The sequence below is a fragment of the Cuculus canorus genome, chromosome 1 (assembly GCF_017976375.1).
Source record: "Cuculus canorus isolate bCucCan1 chromosome 1, bCucCan1.pri, whole genome shotgun sequence".
In the NCBI taxonomy this organism is placed as follows: domain Eukaryota; kingdom Metazoa; phylum Chordata; class Aves; order Cuculiformes; family Cuculidae; genus Cuculus; species Cuculus canorus.
The window spans coordinates 207,311,548-207,335,711 of record NC_071401.1 but is presented as its reverse complement, the minus strand read 5'-3'; the positions used below and the strand labels follow the sequence as shown (position 1 = coordinate 207,335,711).

Below are 24,164 nucleotides of genomic sequence, written 5' to 3'. Positions count from 1 at the left end.
CTGTGCTGAGGACTTCAGAACTCAGTGAGTAGCGTTGCTCCATCACCCCTTCCCCAGGGGCTGGGAGGGAGGACACCAGGCACAGCAGAGACATCTGCAAAGTGCTTCCAGGCATCTGCTACTCTATTTTTTTCCACCAAGGATGACCGTCACCCACTCCAACCTCAATCCTGTGCAAAACCTTAAACCAACTTCCCCACCACCCTAAACACGGCCACGGTTTAAGTCCCTTGCTGAGCCCTCTATGCCAAAATCCACATCTTGCACCTTCTTGACCCAATTTTGACCCCATTTTTCCCACTGCAGCTCTGAGCCCCAACCACTGCTGTGGGCGGTGGGATTTTGTTACCTCCACGCCTCTCACCCAACCAACAGGTGACTCGACCAACGGCCCTGGCTGGTTCCCAGGACAGGTTTGGCCAGGACTGGGAACACCACAGAGGAGGGACAGCGAGGCTACGGTGTTCAACCTTGGCCAGTGCCAGCCGGTGCCTTCTCACAGCCCTGGGAAAGGGGACAGCTGGGGAGGCCAGGCTAGGGGCCAGCATTCCGATGGGATTTAAGAAGCCCTGGGGTGCTGTTGGGGCACAGGACGAGCTCTTTCAGCTGACGATGAGGGCCCTCCTGCTGCTGGCTGCCCTGGTGGCAGTGGCCGCTGGCACCGAGACTTTTGTTGGGTAGGGGGTTTGGCTGGTGGGAGGTGGCTGGAATGGGGGTGGTGGAATGGGTTGGGGCAGACAGAATTGGTTCAGCTCCAAGTGGACATAGACATCCCCAGGAAGAGACTTAGCAAATCCCCAGGGTGGGGAGATAGATGAGGTGAGAGTTAAGCTGGATCCATGGAGGTCGGAGCTTGGTCCCGCACCCCCCAACACTTCCTGATCCCGCAGGCACCAGGTGCTGCGCATCATCCCCGGCAACGATAAGGAGCTGCAGAAGGTACAGGAGCTGCAGGACCTCGAGGAGCTACAGGTACAGGGGTGGAATTTGTGGAAGTCCTCCAGTTTACATCACTTGCCTTGCACCCTCCAAGTCATGCAGCAGAGGAGGGATGGGGCTGGATGTGGGACGATGGGGACTAACTAGTGAAAAGCAAGAGGTGCCAGGGGGGGAGCAGCTCAAGACTGGATCTGATGCCCCCCTGGTGTTGTTTTCTCCCCCTCCAGCTGGATTTCTGGCTGGCACCCCGTGGCCTCGGGTACCCAGTCGATGTCCGTGTGCCCTTCCCCAGCCTGCAACCCCTCAAAGCCCACCTGGAAGCCAATGGCATCTCCTACTCCATCATGATCGAGGATGTGCAGGTCAGTCGTAGTGGAGGGTGGGCAGGTGAGATGCAGGGTCTCAGTGGGGCAGAGGACAAGGTCTCATCTTGCCCAATGTCCCCCAGGCGCTGGTGGACCATGAGCAGATGGAGATGTTCCGTAGCAGCCGCAGCCGACTACCGCTCTCTACCAGCACCTTTGACTACTCCTCCTACCACAGCCTGGATGAGGTGAGAAAGCACAAGATTTGGGGCATTTTGGGGGGAAAATTGCATCCTGGAATTGCTCTTGCAAAGTCCTCTGCTCCACACGCAGCAAGGGCTGGAAGTGAACTGGGAGTGATGAAGGGAAGAGTTAGACTAGACATAGGAAATTCTTCACAATGAGGGTGGTGAGGCCCTGGAACAGGTTGTCCAGGGAAGTTGTGGCTGCACCATCCCTGGAGGTGTTCAAGGCCAAGTTGGATGGGACCTTGAGCAGCCTGATCTACTGTGAGGTGTCCCTGCCCATAGCAGGGGGGTTGGAATTAGATGATCTTTAAGGTCACTTCCAACTCAAACCATTCTATGATTCTATGACCCCTTTGTTCCTCTCCCTCAGATCTATGCTTTCATGGATCTGCTGGTGGCCGAAAACCCCAACCTGGTCAGCAAGCTTGAGATTGGTCACACAACGGAGAATCGTCCCATCTATGTGCTCAAGGTGAGGCTTTGGGGTTCATGAGGTGACCAGAAGGGGGATCAAAGCCAGGACAAAGCCAACCACTCCATCTCTGCTCTTCCAGTTCAGCAAAGGGGGGACGAACCGCCCAGCCATCTGGATTGACACCGGCATCCACTCCCGTGAATGGGTGACACAGGCCAGCGGTGTCTGGTTTGCCAAGAAGGTACAGGCACCTCCTAGACACATCTTGCATCCCTGAAGGGGCCACAAGGTCTTTGCTGACCCCACAGAGAGGACAGTGTTTCAACCTCAAACTACCATCCTCTCTAGATTGTCCAGGATCATGAGAATGACAGTGAACTGGCTTCCATCCTGGACAAGATGGACATCTTCCTGGAGATTGTCACCAACCCAGATGGCTTTGCCTTCACCCAAACCAAGGTATCACTCCAGCTTTCCTTTTCCTAGCTTCTACAGCCGTGCTGGATGGGGTTAAGGAGGAAGATTGGGGTGCTGCACATGGAGGTCCCTTAAAGGTCAAAGCCTCCTTCTCCACATTTCCATGGGATGGGAAGGGAACCACCATGACCTGTTAGCCCTCCAGGTGCCAGCCCCTCAAGGCTGGTGGAACTCCAGCTCTGGACATCAGCTGATATGGCTCTGCCCTTCCAGAATCGCATGTGGCGCAAGACCAGGTCCAAGCAGTCAGGCTCTGTTTGCGTCGGTGTGGACCCCAACCGCAACTGGGACGCAGGTTTTGGAGGTCAGAGCTCCCCCATTCACCCTGCAGGGAGTTTCTACCCACCAGGTGGAGGCTCCGAGGCCATTTCTGCCTCAAAAAGATCCACTGATGTCTCCTGGGGAAGGAACAGGAGTTGCTCTTGGTGGCAGAAAGATGAGTTTGGGCTCCACAAGGGTTTTGGTGTCCCCTAGTGACCAGTACAGTGGGGACCATAAATGAAAGCCATCATGCGAACATCTAGGAAGAGCCCCAGGAGTGTTTCTGCTGCCCACCAAGCAGCTGAGGGGTGGGAAAAGGTCCTGGTCTTGGAAATGGAAAAGGGTCTTTGCTCTTGTGACTGAGCAACCCAACTGCCACTAAAGCCAACAAACACTCACATTGTGTTTTCACTGTCCTCCACAGGGTCTGGGGCCAGCAAAAACCCCTGCTCGGACACTTACCATGGACCCTATGCCAACTCAGAGCCTGAGGTCAAGGCCATCGTGGACTTTGTGACGAACCATGGGAACATCAAGGCTTTCATCTCCATCCACAGCTACTCCCAGCTCCTGCTCTACCCCTATGGCTACACTACCACTCCAGTGCCTGACCAGGAGGAACTGGTAGGGCTGATGCGGAGGTTTGAAATGGGTTGGGATGACATGAGGCTGCTCTCCTGCTCCAAGGAGTAGCTTCCACCACGCACATGGATGGGGCACTGGCAAGCTGGGAAGAAGCCCTGGCTTCTTGGATCCCTCAGGCCAAGGCTGCTGAACTCTGTCACCCTTTTTGCCCGCAACATAAGTGAAAAACCTCCCCTGTGGGCTGTATCTCACAGTCTTTCCCTTTCTCTGGCTGATCTTTCTCTCCCTTGTGTATTCCCAGCATGAGATCTCTGAGAAGGCGGTCGCAGCTCTGTCTTCTCTGTATGGCACCAAGTACAAGTATGGCAGCATCATCACCACTATTTGTAAGTAACGGGGAGGCAGTGGTTCCTCCTCTACCAAAATCATCACTTGTATCTCAACGTAGACAAAAGGTCCCATTACTCCTAGAATCATAGACAGATTCATAGAATGGTTTGGGTTGGAAGGGACCTTAAAAATCTGCCCCTCTCCAGTCCATACCCTCATCCTATCACCACAAGACTTCGTGAACAGCCCCTCCCCGGCTTTCTTGTAGCCCCTTTCATGTACTGAAAGGTCGCAATAAGGTCTCCTCGGAGCCTTCTTGTCTCCAGGCTGAACAAGCCCAACTCTCTCAGCCTGTCCTCATATGGGAGGTGCTCCAGCCCTCTAATCATCTTTGTAGCCCCCTCTGGACCCATTCCAACAGTTCCATCTCCTTATGTTATAAAACAACCATACAATGCAGAGCAACCAACGTTTTGCATCCCTCTTGTTGCTTCCCCACTCAGATCAAGCCAGCGGAGGAACCATCGACTGGACGTACAATCAGGGCATTAAGTACTCTTTCACCTTTGAGCTGCGAGACACGGGGCGCTACGGATTCCTGCTCCCCGCCTCACAGATTGTCCCGACCGCCCAGGAGACATGGCTGGCTCTGAAGGTCATCATGGTGCACACGCGGGACCATCCCTACTAACCAGGACCGAGGGCTGAGTGGCGGCTGAAGCAGCTGTCAGGGTGGAAAGGAAAGCAATAAATAAATGTAGAGAAGGATGAGAAATGCCTTTTGTTGTCCCCCTTCTTCCAACTCGTGGTGACAAGGTTGTTGGGAACCAGACTCAGCACTGCTGTGGGTGTCACAGCAGCAGCCGAACAGCACACGCTGGCCCAGGGGCCCAAAGAGGGGATTAAAAGGGCATGAAAATAGTGGGACACAAAAGGAAGGTGCTTGTTTTCCCTCTGCTCTTATAGAGGATGGAAGGGGAAGAGGTTCAGTCACTTACTGGGCAAGTAGAGCTTGGACACCACAGCAGTCCAAGGGGACCAGGGCAGCTCTGGGATGGAAGGAAATTGGTTTAGTGTGGTTTACTCTGGGTATTTTTGAGGTCAAACACCAACTTGCCATGCTGGTTGGTCCCTCCTCACTCATACAATCCCATGGAATGGGGGAGCCAAGTCCCTGCCAACTCCCAGCTTCTGCTCCATGCTCTCCGTTAGCTGTTACAGCTCCAGCTGAAAGGAAGGACTCAGCCATATGGTGTTATTTCTTTTTTATTAAACAATTAAAACTCCCAGACTATATAAAGTTCAGCTTTATCCTCCAAACAATACCAAGAGTCCAAAACAATACAAATCCACCAAGATGATGGGAGAGGACAATCAGTTCTTCCTTTGATGCCCCGGATTTGGAGGATCTCAAACAGCTCAGACTAGGTTTTGTCCATCCGTTTCAGAAGAAGCTTTTCATGCAGCCCAGAGCAGCCAGGGATTTTGGATCCATCTCCCACGGACGGACAGCAAAATCAGGACTTTAAGCCAACACAACAACCACCACCCTCATCTCTGTTTTTAGAAATTTCACACAATTCCAAGTGCTAACAGACCTGAAAGATCTCCTACTTGCACAGTGATGGGACCCTGAGTGCTGTACTGGTCGCTGTCTTTCAAAGAACATAATTAAAAGGCTCTCTTGGTGCTCATCTCAGTGTACGTTCAGCTGAAGCCATCAGGTAGCATCATTTCTCAGTCAACCAGCCTAGGCAAGCTGCCAAATGAATTATGCAGAAGATGCCACTTTGGTCCATGTTTTTATCTCGTGATAGCACGAGATAAAAGCTCTACATCTCTACAAGAAGGAGCAGGGGACTTGGGACATCAAGATCTACGCAGCTGCTTGAGCCACGTTACGTGTTCAAAGCTAAATGTGGCATTTCTGTGATGCTTCTACATCAAACTCCTTTGAAAGTTCTATTTAGCCTTTCTTTATTTTATTAGGCCACCTAAAAGCCTTGCCACTCTGTAAGTAAAGTCCTGGGCCAGGGACTCATCACCCTCATCATAAAGAATTTCTTCCTAATGTCTAATCCAAATCTTTACCCTTCCAATTTAAAGCCATTTCCCCTTGTCCTATCACTCCAGGCCCTCGGAAAAAGGCCCTCCCCAGCTTTCCTGGAGCCCCTTCAGGTACTAGAAGCTGCTCTAAGGTCTCCTTGGAGCCTTCTCTGCTCCATGCTGAACCCCAACTCTCTCAGCCTGCTCTAACAGTAGAAGCGCTCCAGCCCTCGGATCATCTCTGTGGCCTCTTCTGGAGTGGTTCCAATGGACTCATGTTCCCTGCTACATTTAGGGACCCTGGTAAGAAAGCAGACGATTTCCCTTCAGCCACCCTAACTGTGAAGAAGCTACTCCAGGAACACCAGCAAGGCCACAACTGGGAATAAATTTCCAGCCTCTGCCAGGCACTGGAACTGCAGAGCTTTTTGCTGCTTCACTAAAAGAACACAGTTTGCCTCTGACTATCACGAAAGCATTTTACAAAGCAAAATAATGTTCTGCCTTCTAAACTTGACTCACAGCAGGCTGTAAGAGGTTAGGGAAGTCAGCCTTGTCAGCAGGAAAGCAACTGGTTCCTCCACATACATCGTTTTCTGCAGCTCCAGTGACCAGCAACCTGCTCTGGCAAGTCAGAACAGGACCAAACCAGCGGTCCACAGTCAATCCAAGGGGATGCTTGGACTGCACACCCAGCAGAGCGGCACGGCAAAAGATTTTGCCCTACGACATGACAGCAAAACCCCTGTTTAGCACATCTGGCAGCCTTACTCTCTTTTTAAACAAAACACCAAATAGGAGCTCTCTGTGACCACGGCAAGGAACAATGCACAGTAAGAAGCCAAGTCTTTTAGACAATAAGGGAGAAGAGAGGAAAAACACAGTTATTTTCTCCTCCAGCTCACTTCTAAAAATTATAGATCCATAGAATTGCTTGGTTGGAAAAGACCTTTGAAATCATAGAGTTCAACCGTACTTGTCCACTACTAAACCAGATCCCTGAGCAGCTCATCTCCCCATCCTTTAAAATCCTCCAGAGATGGGGAGTCCACCACATCCCTGGACAGCCAGGGCCAGAGAACCCTTGCAGTGAAGAAATCTTTCCTGAAGTCCAACGTAAAGCTCCCCTATGTGCAACTTGAGGCAATTTCCTCTCGTCCTATCACTTGTCACTCAGGAGAAAAGACCAACACCCACCTCACTGCAACCTCCTTTCAGGGAGTTATAGACAGTGATAAGGTCTCCCCGCAGCAGCCTCTCATAATGCTTGTTCTCCAACCTCTTCACCAGCTCCGTTTCCCTTCTCGGGACACGCTCCAGCCCTTTAACACTCTTCTGGGAGTGAGGGGCCCAAAATTGAACACAGGATTCAAGGTGTGCCCTCACCAATGCCGAGTTCATGGGCACAATCGCTTCCCTGGTCTTACTGGCCACGCTGTTTCTGATCCAAGACAAGAAGCAATTGGCCTTCTTGGCTATCTGGGCCACCACTGGCTTATATTCAGCCACTGTCAACCAGCACCCCCAGGTCCTTCTCCTCCAGGCAGCTTTCCAGCCACTCTTCCCCAAGCCTGGAACGCTGCACAGGGTAAAATACAGAACTGCTTCACAAACTGTCCATGAGCAAACACGGCTGTCAGGTTACAGTGCCACACTGGGTATATTATTTCCAGAAACATCTTTATTACAAATACTTCTGTTCTTTAACAAAATTTAAAACACACCTCAAAATCTGGGAATCCTCTCTCCAACGTTTTGGCAAGCTGCTCAATGTCTGTGTGTCTGCTACAAAACACCAAAGTCTTTGCTCACAGATGGTCTCTGGCCCATTCACCCTCACGTGTTCTGATGTTCGCACAGTCTGCGATTCCGGGCACAGCACAGAGAGATTATTTGTTACAGACACAAATAGAATCGTCTGAACTACAAGCTTCAACTGTTTCTACTGGTCATGGGCTTTACTACCAGTTTCCTCCCTCCCCTATAAAATCAGATTTAACAACTCAAGCCTTACCAAAGCGATACTGTTCCTGCTTCAATGAAACATCAACTGTTACCGGCTCCTCTGGCCTTACCCGAGCTGCCGTTTATAAACGGTCGCTGCTTTTCTCTGCCGATTCCTAAAACGACAAATGGGCTGCACTGCTCGGGCTTCCCAGAACCTGGGCATTCATTTATTCACTGGAAGAAGACATCACTGACTTATTTCCATGGCCTGTTCTGGAGGGTGCTCCGGCTGAGCGAGCGGGCGGTGATGGATCCCGCACTGCCAGCAGTGCTGGGGAGACTGGAGCTGCTCCTGACGGTTGACACCTTGGAATCACGGCCTGAAGAAGCACGGCTAAAAGAACCTGCAAAAGAATCATAGAATGGTTTGGGTTGGAAAGGACCTTAAAGATCATCCAGTCCCAACCTCCCTGCCATGGGCAGGGACACATCCCACTGGACCAGGCTGCTCAAGGCCCATCCAACCTGGCCTTCAACACCTCCAGGGATGGGGCAGCCAAAACTTCCCTGGGCAACCTGCTCAGTGTCTCACCACTCCCACTGTAAAGAAATCGCTCCTTATGTCCAGTCTAACTCTGCCCCTCTCCAGTTTACACCCATCGCCCCTCATCCTGTCACTACAAGCCCTTGAAAAAAGTCCCTCCTCAGCTTTCTTGTAGCCCCTTCAGGTACTGGAAGGTTGCTATAAGGTCTCCTTGGAGCCTTCTCCTCTCCAGGCTGAACAACCCCAAATCTCTCAGCCTGTCCTCGTATGGGAGGTGCTCCAGCCTTTGCATCATCCTTACAGGCTCCTCTGGACCCGTTCCAACAGCTTCATCTACTTCTTATGTTGAGGATTCCAGAAATAGACACAATCCTCCAGATGAGGTCTTGCAAGAGAAGAACAGAGGGGCAGAATCCCCTCCCTTGCCCTGCTGTCCATGTTGCTTTAGATACAGCCCAGGATACGTTTGGCCTTCCGGGCTGCATGCGCACACTGCCAGCTCACGTTGAGCTTCTCAGAAAAAAGAAGAAAGATCAGAAGCTGTGCGGGTGACAGAGCACATGAGCATGCAGATGTCCTGTTGCTGGCTCTCCAGTTCTCACTGTAAGCATTTTGACCCACCAATAATTCAGCAGGGGGTTCTGTTCTCCAGATTTTAGGCAGTCTCTATCTAGCTGTGCAGCCCCAAGAGTTTGAAACCCACCCAGGTCACCAGGAAAATCCAAAGACATATAAATATATGGGGCAGTATACGCCCACCCCCAGCAAGCCCAGGATTTTGCCACCATGAAAGATTTAAGTCCTCTGGGATCAGCGTAGCACAGGTTTTGTTGGATCTTAATAGAATCATAGAATTAGTTTGGGGTAGAAGGGACCTCAAAGCCCATCCAGTTCCAAACCCACTCCCACGGGCAGGGACATCTCCCACTGGATCAGATTGCTCAAAGCCTCATCCAACCTGGCCATGAACACCTCCAGAGACGGGGCAGCCACAAGTTCTCTGGGCAACCTGTTCCAGGGCCTCCCCACCCTCACAGCCACACATTTCTCCCATTTCTCATCTCAATCTCCCCCTCTTTCAGCTTCAAACTATTCCCCCTCACCCTGTCCCTGCCCTCCCTGATGAAGAGCCCCTCCACAGCTTTCCTGCAGTCCCTTTTATTACTGGAAGCTGCTCTAAGGTCTCCCCAAAGCCTTCTCTTCTCCAGGTTGAAAAATTCCAACTCTCTCAACCTGTCCTTATATGGGAGGTGCTCAGATCATCTCCATGGCCTCCTCTAGACTCACTCCAACAGATCCACAACCTTCCTGTGCTGAGGACTCCAGAACTGAACATAGGGCTCCAGGTGAGGTCTCACAAGAGCCAAGTAAAGGGCAGAATCACCTCCCTCAACCTTCTTCTCAGATAGTTTAGGAAAAAACCTCCCTCTCCCAGCCATCTCATCGAGAGAAGATAGCAAAGCAGAGAACTGTTGCAGGGCAGTCTCAAGAGCTACTGAAAGCAGCTGCAATATTTGTCCAGGAGCCTTACTGGCAGCATCTGAAGAAATGTTCTCCTCTTCCAGGTAGTACTTAATCTTCTGTAGATCATCTGCAGAATACCTCCATTTATTCTCAGCACGTGCAGGTGGCACTTTGGGAGAGATCTTTCTTCGAGCAGCTCCAGCGGGAGCTGCCACTTGGCAGGACACGGGGATTGAGCCGGTGACCAGACCTTCTGGAAACTTCTGTGCAAGGACCTTCAGGCCTACAGACGCAGAGATCGCACGTTAGCAGTGACCACAAGCTAAGATGGGACCAGGGATCTTATCAGTCACAAATAAAACACTCAGCAGAGCTGAATATCCAGCTCTTTCCAATCTCCAGCTCACACAATCCTTGCTTTTTGCTTTCAATCTGCCCTCCTGAGATCTCAGGGAGTCCTGCCCATCCCTGCTTACCTCCAGATAACATGAACAAGTTCTCAAAGCCCCTCTCACACATGGTGGTCGCAGCTTGGCTGGCTAACCTTTCATCGTTGTCATACACAATGATAATTTTCCCATGGGCATTTTTCTGATAGGATGAGTTAAGGATTCATTTGTAAACTTAAAGGGGACCATTAATACCTTTTAGAAGAAAAAAAAAAGATACACAAACAAATGGGACTGGAGACTGAGAGACTCCCTACTTGATTTGCGAGGAACACTTTCCCTTCACTTGTGCTTTAAAATGGATTTCTCAGTAGCTGGGGGTTGCCAACTGGGAAGGACACAGCCTAACCCCAACCTGCAGGAAGCATTCACCACTGTTTTGAAGGTTAGGAACTGTCAATAGAAGCATTTTCATCTACGAAATTCCCTCTCCCCTGCAGCCCTCACAAGCTAACAACCCGGGAAATTATCAGCCTAATCCTACCTAATAATCCTCTTTCTTTCCTTCAGAGAAAAGCCAATACCCAGCAAGATGCTGAGGGGAATCCAAAGGAGCCAATCACACAGCCCTCAAGAAGCCCAACGCTCCAACAATAGCGAGGGACATGTGCCCAACTAGCACAGCTTTGCCTTCCAGCAGCCAAAATCCCAAGGAAAGCTAAATTCAGGCAGCTCCCACCGGAGTCAGAAGGCATTGTAGCCTTGAGGAACAAGACTCCTGCATCCGATGGTGGCAGCAGAGCCCCACCAGGTCATCACAGCCAGCGTAAAAGACCTTCTCCTCCTTGAAATACCTGGATTTTGTTGGTTAAACATTGTCCTGGTCATAGCGGCTGCTTGAGCTCGAATTGTTTTGAGAAGCCCCCACCAACATCCCCCGTTTGTCTATTTTTTTCTTATTCCAGCAATTTATACGTAAAGGATACGTATTCCAGAATACTATTAGTGTAGGGGTTCATGGTCCTAGACAGCATTGCGATAGGGTAAGAATAAGCTGCAGAGGAGAGGTAAAAAGAGAGAAAAAACATACAGCAGCTGAAAAGCAGCCATCATCCAGCCTGGAATCTAACCAAAGCAGACTTGTTAGAGTTCAATAGACCTGAAAACCCACAGAATAAGAGATTAACATCAGTTCGGTCCTCTCATTACTTCTCCAGGAAAGATGGCCAAGAGGCCAAGAGCATCCTGGCTTGGGTCAGCCACAGTGCGGCCAGCAGGGAAGCGATTGTGCATGTGGATTTAACATTGGGGAGGCCGCAACTTAAATCCTGGGTTCAGTTTTGGGCCCCTCAGTAAAAGAAAGACATTGAGGAGCTGGAGCGCGTCCAGGGGAGGGCAACAAAGCTGGGGAAGGGTTTGGAGAACAAGGCTTATGAGGAGCAGATGAGGAAACTGGGATTGTTTAGCCTGGAGAACAAGAGGCTGAGGGGAGACCTTATCATCCTCTACAACTGCCTCAAAGGAGACTGTAGCCTAGGGTGTTGGTATCTTCTCCCAAGCGATAGGATAAGAGTCGGCCTTAATTTGAGCCAGAGGAAGTGTAGATTTGGTATTAGGAAAAATTTCTTTACTGAAAGAGTGGTGAAGCACTGGAAGAGGCTGCCCAGGGAAGCGGTGGAGTCTCCATCCCTGGAGGGTCTCAAAAAACCTGTAGACATGGCACTTTGGGACATGGTTTGATAGGCACGGTGGTGGTGGGCTGACAGTTGGACTGGATGAGCTTGGAGATCTTTTCCAACCTCACTGATTCTATGGGTGTACTGCAAGAGTGCCGAGAGCATTCTGCACCCAAGTGATGTCCCACCTTGGGGAAAAAATGAAGCCAGCCAGACTATGACACACGGAGCTAAATATAGGATCCCAGTGGACACTGGGCTGCTGTGGGATCCCGGCCTCCTTACCTCCAACAATGTGACATTGGTCATACGCATCTCGGTCTCGCACGTCCAATAGCAGGAAGGGGCAGTCAGGATAAGGCATTTCTTTAGTCTGAGCATCCACTTTCTTTGGAGTGTCCTTTTCTATATCCATTTCACCAACACCACTTATCACACTAGAAGAGGAAAGAGAAGGTTATGCTGCAAGCTCTCACTCTGAACACTTCTGTCCCTCTTCCCCAGGTCAGAGTGCTTCTCCATCAACTGTTCCAACAGCCCATTTATGTTCCAGTACCACCAGACACCACATAAAAACAGAGAGAGTCTCTTTCAGGCTTTTCAATACATCGTAAGAGATTGATTTCATTTCTATCAATATAAGAAAGTAAACAGAATACATCTCTGCTACGCAAACTTTCTACACTCTCCTGGATCGGTCAGGTCCATGAGCTTCATTCAGTTTCCTAAGTGAGGTGAGGGAGAATAATCCTAAGCAGCTGCCAAGGTTGACATCTCAGCATGTCAGACAGTAAACAACTACCAGGGGGCCTACAAGGAAGCTGAAGAGGGACTTCTTAAAAGGGCCTGGAGTGACAGGATGAGGGAGAATGGCTTTAAACTGAAACAGGGAAGGTTTAGATTAGATATAAGGAAAGAATTTTTTACTGTGAGGTTGGTGAGACGCTGGCCGCCCAGGCTGCCCAGAGAAGTGGTGGCTGCCCGATGCCTGGAGGTGTTCAAGGCCACGTTGGATGGGGATTTGAGCAACCTGAGCCACTAGAAGGTGTCCCTGCACACAGAATGGGTTGGAACTGGATGGGCTTTGAGCTCACTTCCAACCCAAGCCACTCTACTATTCTACGATCCACAAGCAGTGCTATGCAGGATTCCCATTTCATTACCGGACTGGGTACAGGACATGAGCAGAAAACTCAAGATACTCTTAGTGGTCACCAAATTGATGGCTTTGATACACAATGGGCAAGATCATCAGGCTAGTGTCTTGACTCTTTTGTTAATGTTTGCACAGCCACAGCAAGGGAAGGGTTATAGAATCACAGAACACTTCAGGTTGGAGAGGACCTCTAAGCCCATCCAGTTCCAACCCCCTGCTATGGGCAGGGACACCTCCCACTGGATCAGGATGCTCAAAGCCCCATCCAACCTGGCCTTGAACACCTCCAGGGATGGGGTAGCCACAACTTCCCTGAGCAACCTGTCCCAGTGTCACTCTCATGGTGAAGAAATTCTTCAAATTGAGATAAAGTTTCCTCTTACAGCATCTTCCTGATATCTCTGACCTTGACTACTGATGTGTTGGGTTTGGAAACTGGACTCTAATTCTCAGGACAATCCGTTACGATCATCACAAAAGCACATTAATGAGTTTACCTGAGCAGTTTATAACAGATTCTTGAACCTAAGGATGTGGATCAGCTCCCACCAACATATTTCCTTGTCAGCCATTCAGACAATCATCAAGCAGCCACAGTGTTGGGTTACAGATTCAAATCAAACTCATTCAGGCAGGAAAATCTGCCAATCCTCTCACTCCTCACATTCTCACATCTGCAAAGTCAGGCTTTAATGACTTTTAAAGCCACTCAGTAGAAATTTAAAATAACTAGCTGAATAAAAATAATTATCTGCTAAGACAGGAAGAAAATTGTGTATTATCAGGCACCTCTGCAGCGTGGACCGATAGGATTCCCCTGCTCCCGTGTCATTTATGAACAGGACTGGACTTGGTGTCCCATCGGGGCTCCCTTTCCCATTTGTCCCTGCTGGGAGTTCAGCGTCGGCATCTGGAGCGGCAGACTCACCATCTGGGAGAGAACAGGGTAGGAAGAGTTAAAATCCTGCAGGAAATGAACAAACAGGATTTAAGCTGAGCTTCTATTCTTAGAAGCAAGCACATCTCAAAGACAGCCTCATCATCATCCTCTTACACGAACGACTTACTGAAGACCTTGTATTAAAAATAATAGTAAACCAAATGATTTTTAAGAGCTCAAGAATTTTAAGCTCTCATTTTAAGAATAAAAATGTAACTTTTGATGCCTGGTAACTACCGAATTACTACAATAAACTTGCCAGCATGAGGCCTTCCTTACATGCACACCATTCTGTTTCAGCAGAGTCCTTATCCCCAAAGTGGCTGCGGGCCACGGGTTAAGTTATTTTTTTCCTCCTGATGAAAAGTCTTGCTGAACAATCAGCTCGGTCTCTCAGGACACAGTTCACCATGTGACAGCGATCTACAGCTCTCTCTCTTTGTGCTTACAATAAATATTGTTACCTTCCAGCTTGTGAATCTCCTCATTTGTCACTTCTAAGGTTTCATCAGATAGAGAGGCAACCTGGATGACCTGCAAGAAACAAAAGCAAGCAGATACCTTGATATGCACGCCCCAGTGTCAGTGAAAGACAATATCCAATACCTGAATGTCTTCTGGTATTTATGAAGCTCAGTCACTGGCTACAGCTGGAACATTTCAGAGCATACACTACACTGGCTAAAATTGCACATGGTTAATTCATGTGGAAGAGCAGACCAGAGATATTCACATACAAAATCAGGTCATCACACCAGTAAAGGTCGTGGGATGGGTCTTAAGCCAGGGGAACTAACAGCATGATTCTGCAGAAACCAACTCCTTCAATATCTGCAAGTTTAACCTTTCCTCTCCTTCTCTAATCATTGAATGGTTTGGGTCGAAAGCGACCTTAAAGACATTTCCAACTGGATCGAGTTGCTCAAAGCCCCATCCAAGCTGGCCTTGAACACCTCTAGGGATGGGGCAGCCATGACTTCTTGGGGCAGCAAAATATATCTGTATTAGATAGCAGACACTACAGGATCCAAATATGACAGAACAGTTGGAGTTGATGATCTCTAAGGTCTTTTCCAACCTAACGATTCTATGATTTAATCTGGGCTCTGATGTAAACATAGACTGGATTCTCAATAATTCATTATCATAGAATGGTTTGGGTTGGAAGGGACCTCAAAGCCCATCCAGTTCTAGCCCCTGCCACGGGTAGGGACACCTCCCACTGGGTCAAGTTGCTCCAAGCTCCATCCAACCTGGCCTTGAACACTTCCAGGGATGGAGCGGCCACCACTTCTCTGCACAGTCTGGGCCAGGGCCTCTCCACTCTCACAGGAAAATATTTCTTCTTAATATCTCATCTCAATCTCCCCTCTTCAGCTTAAAATCATACCCCCTCATCCTATTCCTGTGCTCCCTGATAAAGAACCTCTCCCAGCTCTCCTGAAGCCCCTTTAGGTCTGCTATAAGGTCTCCCCATCCAGGCTGAACAACTCTCTCAGTCTGATCTCATAGCAGAGGTGCTCCAGTCCTCAGATCATCTTTGTGGTCCCCTACTTCTAATGAGAAAGCTTGTCTTCCTCTAGTTCTTACCGACTTTTTTGAACCAACATATAAGCAACACAGCTCTTTATTTACTGATCAGATTTTCAAGGCAGAAAGCCTTGAACTCACATCTTCTGCAGTTAAAAACACTGTTAGGGAGGGGCTTGGGCTACTTGACACAAAGCTCGATGAGATAGGATTTGAATACAAAAGAAAAGGGCTATGTTAAGTAGCAAGAGGCTTGAAGATCCTCTTAAGTTAAAGGAAATTAAAAACAGGGAACAAATTTCAAAGACAGAGTCACTACAAACTTCATTTTTTGCAAACAAAAGCATTTGACTGCTCTGAAAAGATATGCCTGGGTTGCTTTTGGTAAGGCAAATCTATGAGGGCAAGAAGAAGGCAATAGAGAAGAATTACACACTAAGGCTACATGACTGCATAAACAGCTTTAGACAGAGGAAAAACACTGTTTGTTAAGGATAACGAGTTTCAGAAGCCAGAGAGGGAATTATACATACCAACTGGGCCAAAGTAGTCACTTTCAGTCTTTTAAACAGCTCATCCTTTTTGTATCTATAATCTACAAAAACAAAAGAGCAGAGCACAATGTAAATTTGCTGATATTGCCCATCTTTCACAAATACCAGGCAACAAGCTTAGTCCCAAGCTCAGTTCTTGTAGCCTCCCTTCTCCAACATCGTTCTGGATTTCTGGGCACTAAGCTCAGGCTGAAGGATCGGAACAGCAAACCTGCAGGCTTTGTGAAAAGTAAAACTGGTTAGAAAGAGAGATTTTGTCCATCCAGATATGATTCAAGCAAAGAGATCTAGTTGCTTTAGACTCAAATCTATTACTTTGTGATTTTGGTGCTCACTGGGGGAAGGAAGCAGTTCCATGAATTTCTCACCTTGCCTGCTGTTCTCTGAAGCCTTTCATGGCCACAGCCTCTTAAAACAAAAGATTTCATTTGCCTGAACTAATTTATGCAAGTTACAGCAGACTCAGAGCACAGGGGCATTGTGTCTCCGACCATCTTTGCAAATACTAAGCTAAACGTGTACATTGATAAGATTGATAAGAAGCTTGACATAAGCTGGCAACAGGTGCTCACAGCGCAGAACCGTATCCTGGGCTGCATCCAAAGAAGCGTGGCCAGCAGGGCGAGGGAGGGGATTCTGTCCCTCTGCTTTGCTCCGGTGAGACCCCACCTGCAGTTCTGTGTCCAGTTCTGAAACCCCCAACATAAGAAGGGGATTGAACTGTTAGAATGGGTCCAGAGGAGGCCATAAAGACGATGTGAGAGCTGGTGACCTCTGCTATGAGGACAGGCTGAGAGAGTTGGGGTTGTTCAGCCTGGGAGAAGAGAAGGCTCCAAGAAAACCTTAGAGCGGCCTTCCAGGACATGAAAGGAATGAAGAAAGCTGGGGAGGGACTTTCTACAAGGGCCTGGAGTGACAGGATGAGGGGGAATGGCTTTAAATTGGAAGGGGAAAGACTTAGATTAGACATTAGGAAGAAATTCTTCCCCATGTGGGTAGTTAGGCCCTGGCACAGGTTGCCCAGAGAAGTTGTAGGTGTCCCATCCCAGAGGTGTTCAAGGCCAGGTTGGATGGGGTTTTGAGCCGCCTGGTCTGTTGGGAGGTGTCCCTGCCCTTGGCAGGGGGTTGGAACTGGATAGGTTTTGAGGTCTCTTCCAATCCAAATCATTCTGTGAGTCTACGATTTAATCTCACCAATTGAAATGCTCCAGATTTTCTTACATTACCCGACAATAACATTCTGATTCCTACAATCTGCCAATCCTGATATCTAAAGGAATGGATAAGCGACAGAAGGTGCTTAACGTAGAATCAAGCCGGCATCCATACCAATCTGCTGCCTAAAGCACATATAATTGCTACAGAGAGTCTGGACTAATTGAGCCCTGAGCCTGAAGACAGAGCTTAGGCAGCAAGAAAACTGAGCCGTATTGGGAATGGCCACAACCAACCAGAGCAGGGATTAACGGTGCTAATTAACGACAAGGATAGAAGTCTGATTGCACACAGATACTCGAGATGCGTAAACACCAGGAAGAGAGAAGCCTTCTTGTGTGAAACAAAAGGCGTATGTAGTAGGAGAGAGAAGCTAAGACGAGTATCAATAGGAACATCTTGATATCAAACAGCCTCCCATGGGAAGTAATGGAAGCCTTGTCCTTTGGGAAATTTACAGCTAGAAAGAAGACAGCAGAAGAAGGGGGGAGGGGGGGAAAAGATCAATCCTACACTGGTAGGGAAAGGCAAAGATGAACAAAATTCCTCCCGTGTCAGGCACTGCTGCTGTAGCAGAGCTGTGCGCGCAGCTCTTGAAGCCACACTAAATCTAAGCTCCCTAAAACATAAAATCGCTCCTCCTTTCTTTTCCTTCTCCTCCTCCTATCTTACCAGGCTCCACCTCTGAAGTCACTGATTTTTATTTTTATAAAAAGAAAACTCTTTTGCATTTTTCTAACGGTTTTAGGGACTGTTAAAGGATATTCCAGACTGGCCTTTCTCCAGCTGTTCAGTTAAGAGGGCTAACAACGCAGAATCTTTATCAAATCCAGCCAGTTAAGCAATCCTAAATCCTCTAAAACCATCTGCTCGATGCTCCGTAGCTTAAGTAAGGAAAGAGAAGGGGGAAGGGCTCCAATCCACATTTCTGTAACAGCTGCACAAAAAATGACCACAAAATTAGCTCATGGAAACTCTCAAGCTGACATGTTTAGAGAAGGAGCCACAAGAATGCTGGAAGCTGAGATCTCTTCCCAATACAAGTGGTGGTCACGCGCTTCCTGACAGATGTTCTGTTCGGACAAGGTTCTCCCCATACACATTATGGTAGCGGGACAGACACAAAAAGAGAAATTATGAGTTTTCATCTGTAGAGTTTTTCATTCCTATCCCCACCCTCTTAAATACACTTCCTCCAGAGAAAGGACAATTTCAGCATTCAGAGAGTTCTCACATTCAACATCCTGCTCTATATGTTTATTTAACTGCAAAGCAAGCGCCTATTTGCTACTCAACAACTTGCCTTAGAGTTAAAGAGCCCAACCATAACACCTCTGTGCACTGCAGTGTGCTACAGCTTCCAAACCACAGGTCTGAAGTACAAGAACACGCATAAACTGGGATTTCAGGATGTCAATTCATACAGAGATCACCCTCGAAGTTCTTACAAAACCACCTGCTTTCAAGCCTCAAGCTCAAGTCGCAAAAGCTGCCTTTTATAACTCATCAATAGCAGCAATAATCATCTTTTATACAGCTCCTTTGACCTGCCTAACACAAAACTCACATGTAGCCCACATCCAAATGACTAAAGTTCCACAGTGTGGACAAAAAGCCTTTCAGTCATGTGAAGAGCAAGAAATAAACCTAATTTAGAAGGACAAATAAAAGCAGCAAAGCTCACAAAGTGCTGGATGCATACCTAAACCCTGACAAAGCAGAACCACTGTCACAGCACTCCTACAAACAGGCTGCTGGATGTTTCCACTCGCATCAAGCAAGGATTATTTATCCCAGAACAAGCCTTTATGACCTAGATCTTGCCCTTACCGGCCCAAATTATTTCTCTCGACAAGACAAAACAAGACAAACTCATCGTTATTGCAAAGATCGACCTGGAGCAGAGCAATCTGAAGGCTTGCGCGAGCCTCCCAGCAGTTTCAGAGTTCAGAAGTGCTGCTTTCGATTACAGAAGTGACATGACGTACCCGGTTCTGTCCTGGAAGGTCCATTCAGATTTTCAGACATTTTTCACTGGTCTGAAGCTGTAATTATTGGATACTCAAGGACAGGCTCCTCCGGGCTTCGGGAATGAAGCAACACCAGTGATTTGGTGCCTCTCTTCAAGTCAATCCTGCACAGAACAAATCATTCTGGTTCCAGGTCTCTTATCATTTTTGATTCCACTGCAGGCTCGCGATGTTAAGTTCCACTCTCTCATGTTACACAAGAGACAGAGAGTTGACTGTCCTGGGTATGTAACGTCGTGTCCAAATGGTGTCATCTATCCATGAGAAATCAAGGGGGAGAAGCATCCAAACTGCCTGGGAACACAAGGTGCCTATTCAGCCTAAATATAATGAGAACGTTTCGACTGGACTCCAGAACCATGATTAAACAAAAGAACCTAGGGGAAACGAAGCCAGCTTCACAGCAGAGACTGAAAACCAAGCAGACCCACACAACAAGATTTTCAGCGGGGATAAAAAGTGAAGGCAATGTAACATTGAGGACTGAAATCTTAGTCACAGGGTTTTGGAAAGCAAGGTCACGTCTCCGTTGATTTTCCAAAGACCTACAGTGTTTAAAAAACCCCAACAAACAAACCAGCAACAAAGGATGATTTTGCACAAAGCCCAGCACAAATATCTTTATGCGACAGATTAGTGACCTTCCTTATAATCAGAACGTTACCATCTCAAACCTCTTTACTGCATTCCTCTAAGAACTAAAACGGAACATTCAAAATCCTAATTAATCCTCATTAATGGGGACCTCTCACATTGATAAATGCAGCTTTTGGGCTGAATAGCTTTCCTGGCTCTCTCTGTGAAAATAATCCTGGCAGTAGCTGGAAATAAAGTAGTAAAACATTAGTTTTACTGCTAAGACTTTTAAAAAAAGAGCTTATTTTCAGTGGGAAAACATGCTGAAATAAAAATCACTTTGGCTTTCATTGGCCTGAATGACCCAAAGCCTTCAAAACACTGGTGTTTTTACAAGAAGGATTTTGTTTACCAGAAAATCGATGAGTTACACAGGAATGTGCTGATCTCTTTCTGTCAGAGTCTTCCGATAGAAACCTAAATACTTAAAGTCATAAACAGGTACAAGACCTCAAGTTCAATCATTTTGTTCCCTAAAACTAAAGTCTGAGAAGAAATGTTTTCTTGAGAGGGTAGTGAGGCCCTGACCCAGGATGCCCAGAGAAACTGTGGATGCGCAGTCCCTGGAGGTGTTCAAGATCAGGTTGGATGGGGATCGGAGCAACCTGGTCCAGTGGGAGGTGTCCCTGCCCATTGTAGGGGGTTGGAATTGGATGGGCTTTGAGGTCCCTTCCAACCCAAACCATTCCATGATTCTAAGAGTAGTCCGAGTCTTCCAAGATGAGTCCGGTCTTGTTTCCTCAGTCCAGAAAATTTCTTCTTCTCTAGTTTCCATTAAATAACCAAAATTCCACAAGGAAGGATTTGGACAGACTCCTAGACCTGCCTACCTGCTTTCTTAAGGTCAATCTATAAAAGCACTGCAAGAGATAGAGAAAAAAGGCTCAGGAGAGAGCAGAAGGTGCCCAGCAGAGAGTCAGGGTATCCAACCACTGCGTGTTTCTACAGTTAATTCCTGTAAATGGCTATGGAAATCACTGGAGTGGAGATTTCCAGGCAGAGGGAGGGCCTGGGATTCAACCCTGCTCCTCCAAGCTCTTCCAGTTTTGAACTAACCCACTGCAAGTCAAGCTCTGCTCCTCTCTGGGTACTCACTTCTTTTGATCTCTTCCAGCTTTTCCATGTATTTTGACAAACTGCTTCCTGTAACGAGAAGACAAAAGCCATAAATCAAAAATATCCTGATTTTCCTTCACAAGGAAGGCCAAGCTAAAGAACAAAATCAGTCAAAGACTTGGTGGACCCAAGCTGCCTCCAGGAATGGGCAGTGATCTGTAGCTTAAAGCCTCCGTACTGCAGAGGGGAAGTCACCATCAATTTTGATGACCAAGAACTCAGATGGTTTGCATACACCCACAGCGCTGTTTCAGTTCTGCTACAGAGCACATCTGGAGTTAATTTTTCAGGATATTCAGTAACAGATATGAAAATATCCACAGTCTGATATGGTGAATGGTGAAATTCCCCAAAACAAAGCCCTCATGGCACCATTGCCATTTACAGGTTCCCTCTCTACTCAAAAGTAGAAGCTGTTTTGATGATGCTTTGGAGAACAAAGTCATTACCTTCAGAATGTCACTACCTAACACTCGGTACATTCCAGAGTATGTGTATTTATCGTCATCTCCCTGAGGGAGCTGCAATCATAGAATCATAGAGGTTGGAAAAGACCTCTATGATCACCCAGTCCAACCATAAGCCCAACCCCACCATGCCTATTAAACCATGTGCCGAAGTGCCACGGCCACGTGGGTTTTGAACACCTCTAGGGATGTGGAGACTCCACCACTGTCCTGGGCAAACTTTTCCAGTGCTTCACCACTCTTTCAGTAAAGAAATTTTCCCTAATATCCAATTTAAACCTCCCCTGGTACAACTTCAGGCCATTTCCTCTCATCCTATCAATTGTTCCTTGGGAGTAGAGGCCACCTGGCTCCAAACTCCTCTCAGGCAGTTGTAGAGAGCGATGAGGTCTCCCCTCAGCCTCCTCTTCTCCAGGCTAAACAGTCCCAGGTCCCTCAGCCACCCCCAAAGCCCCCATTCTCCAGCCCCTTCCCTAGCTCCATTCCCTCCTCTGGATGAACTCCAGCCCCTCAATGTCTTTCTTGGAGTAAGAAGCCCAAAACTGAATGCGGAATTTGAGGTTCAGCCTCACCAGCACCGAATTTAAGACATTCAGTATATTTTTTGTACTCTTACAGACACATTTGTTGTCTTTATCCTATGACCATTGCACATACCGGTATCAAGGCGAGTTTTGATATGTTGGTATCTGGGATTCTGAGGGATGCGCCTGGTTAAGTACTTTTTAAAGAGAAAAGATAAGGGGAACTCAATATAGAGTCATTTATTTGCTTTAAAGGCAAAAGCATATTAACAGAAGATGCAACTGAAGAACACTAAGAGACAGCAAAAAGAGGAGCGAGACCATAGTCACCACTTAAGACATCTCCTCTCTCAGGCTCAGGGGAAGACCTCTGAATCTCCAACTTTATATTAAACCCCACCAAACCACTACTTTGAAGCCTCAGAAGGAGTTTCTCCCTCTTTCTCTCCCAAGCTGTCGCTCACCTGACTCCAGGAACCTTGCACTGAGCCCCCTGGGAGCTCCTCAGTCCTCAGTGCACTGATCCCCACACCCTGCAGCACCCAGGGATACCCCTGCTGCTGGGAACCTTGCACCCCGGGGCCCACAGGGGGCTGCCCCTGTTTCTCAGCCTGGGTTCCTGACTCCCTCCTGCTCCCCAGACCCCTAAGAACCACCCCCACTTCCCAGCCTGGGTCCTTAATTCCCCACTGCTCCCCTGCCTGGCTCCATGAGTGCCCCAACTCCTACTCCATGTCCCCGAGCCCCCTCCACTCCCTGCACTCCCATTGCTCCCTGGCCCAGGTCCAACCCCCATCTTCTTTGGCCCAAGTCCCTGAGGCTCCTTTCCCCTGCTCCCTTCAGGCTCCCTGCTCCCCGACTTGGCTCCCCAAATCTCCCCCCACTGTCCCCAGGCCAGGTGATTGATTACACACCTCTCTCCGAGCCCTCCATTCTCCCTGGGTTCCTGAGAACCCCTTCTTTGGCCCAAGCCCTCCCTGAGGTCCCCAGCCTCGTTCCCCTCGCCCCCCTCTCTGCTCCCCAGTCCGGTTCCCCAAGCTGCCCCCGTTCTCTGAGCCCCCTCCCTGCTCCCCAGCCCAGTTCTCTGAGCCCCACGGTTCCCCTTGCTCCCCATCCTGGGTTCCCAACCTCCTCCTTTCTGCTCCTCAGCACGGTACCCCAAGCCCCCCTGTTCCCCAAGCCCCCCCTCTCTGCTCCCCAGCCCCGTTCCCCTCGCTCCCCCCATTCCCCAAGCTCCCTCTGCTCCTCAGCTCAGTTCCTCAAGCCCCCTGTTCCCCGAGCTCCCCCAGCTCCCTCCATACTCCCCAGCCCGGATTCCCAAGCGCCCAGGTCCCCCCTCTCCGCTCCCTAACCCTGTATCCCAAGCCTCCCCCTGTTCCCCAAACTCCCTCCCTACTCCCCAGGCCCAGTTCTCCGAGCGTTCCCCAAGCTCCCCCTCTGCGCCCCATCTCGGGTTCCAGAGCCTCCAAGTTCCCCTTCTCCCCTCCCCCTCCCCGTCCTCTGAGCTCCCTTCCTGCTCCCCATCCCGGTTCTCTGAGACCCCCGGTGCCCGAGCTCCCCTCCCTGCTCCCCATCCCGGTTCCTCTCACCCCCTTCTCCCCACCCCTGCCCGGTTCTCCGAGCCCCCCCCCGCTACTCCCGTTCCCCAAGCCCCCCCCCCCCCCCGCTCCCCATCATCCCGGTTTCCCGAGCTCTCCCCCGTTCCCCAGTCCGATTACCCGAGCCCCCGACCCTGTTCTCCGCTCCCCAGCACGGTCACCCTCGCTCCCCCCGTTCCCCGAGCCCTCCTTCTCCGCTCCTCCCTCCTTCCCCGCCGTTCCCCGAGCTCCACAGCCCCCCTCGCTCCCCTTCTCCCTTGCCCCAGGCCCTCCTCGCTCTCCTCGCTCCCCCCTGACAGCGATAGGAAGGGGTCCCTCACGCCACCTCCGGATCTCCGACCGCCCTCCTCCTCGACATCTTCCCGCCGCTCCTCGCACCCCGCGCGCTTCCGGCCCCACCCCCGTGCGCTGCAACAACCGCCGCCCCCATTGGCCGCCCGTGGTGGCCTCGGCCAATCAGAGCGCTCCGGCTGTTGCCGGGCAACGCGGAGAGGACGCCGAGGCTCCATGCGCCGCGAGGGGGTGCACGTCCCCACGTCGCATGCTCGGCGCTGACTCCGCCCTCATTGGCAGCCCTCAGAGGCCTCGACCAATCAGAGCGCTCCGGCTGTTGCCAGGCAACGCGGAGGCGACGCTACTGCTGCACGCGTCGCGAGGGGCTGCGCGACCACACAGCACATGCGCGGCGCTGGCCCAGCCCCCATTGGCCGCCCGTCGCAGGTTTGGCCAATCAGAGCGCTCCAAACACCGCTGCTGAGGGAGGGGCGAGTCG

The 24,164-nt window shown here is 49.5% G+C and overlaps 2 protein-coding genes across 7 annotated transcripts; one reads left to right on the top strand and one right to left on the bottom strand.

The window, feature by feature from the left end:
- Positions 1–437: 437 nt before the first annotated feature.
- Positions 438–4,327, top strand: LOC104061436 (carboxypeptidase A1). Its single transcript, XM_009563378.2, has 11 exons — positions 438–677; positions 891–972; positions 1,167–1,301; positions 1,388–1,492; positions 1,863–1,964; positions 2,047–2,148; positions 2,256–2,366; positions 2,598–2,688; positions 3,070–3,269; positions 3,532–3,616; positions 4,064–4,327. The coding sequence occupies exons 1-11, from the start codon at positions 553–555 to the stop codon at positions 4,249–4,251; spliced, it is 1,326 nt and encodes a 441-aa protein (XP_009561673.2). The 5' UTR covers positions 438–552; the 3' UTR covers positions 4,252–4,327.
- Positions 4,328–4,827: 500 nt separating this feature from the next.
- CEP41 (centrosomal protein 41) lies at positions 4,828–23,934 on the bottom strand. Of its 6 annotated transcripts, XR_008448147.1 has the most exons (13): positions 23,718–23,934; positions 21,928–21,991; positions 20,783–20,830; positions 15,786–15,847; positions 14,187–14,256; positions 13,572–13,713; positions 11,912–12,063; positions 10,937–11,004; positions 10,038–10,152; positions 9,629–9,844; positions 7,809–7,957; positions 7,621–7,726; positions 4,828–7,467 (listed from the first exon to the last, which is right to left on the bottom strand). XR_008448147.1 is itself a non-coding variant. In XM_009563397.2 (12 exons), the coding sequence occupies exons 1-11, from the start codon at positions 23,820–23,822 to the stop codon at positions 7,809–7,811; spliced, it is 1,191 nt and encodes a 396-aa protein (XP_009561692.2). In that variant the 5' UTR covers positions 23,823–23,934; the 3' UTR covers positions 4,828–7,726. The 6 variants fall into 6 exon arrangements, 3 of the variants coding, with proteins under 3 accessions (XP_009561692.2, XP_053911988.1, XP_053911989.1); XR_008448145.1 differs by having other exon boundaries at positions 4,828–7,185; positions 7,331–7,957; positions 23,718–23,931; XR_008448146.1 differs by having other exon boundaries at positions 7,621–7,957; positions 23,718–23,931.
- Between the last annotated feature and the right edge of the window lie 230 nt (positions 23,935–24,164).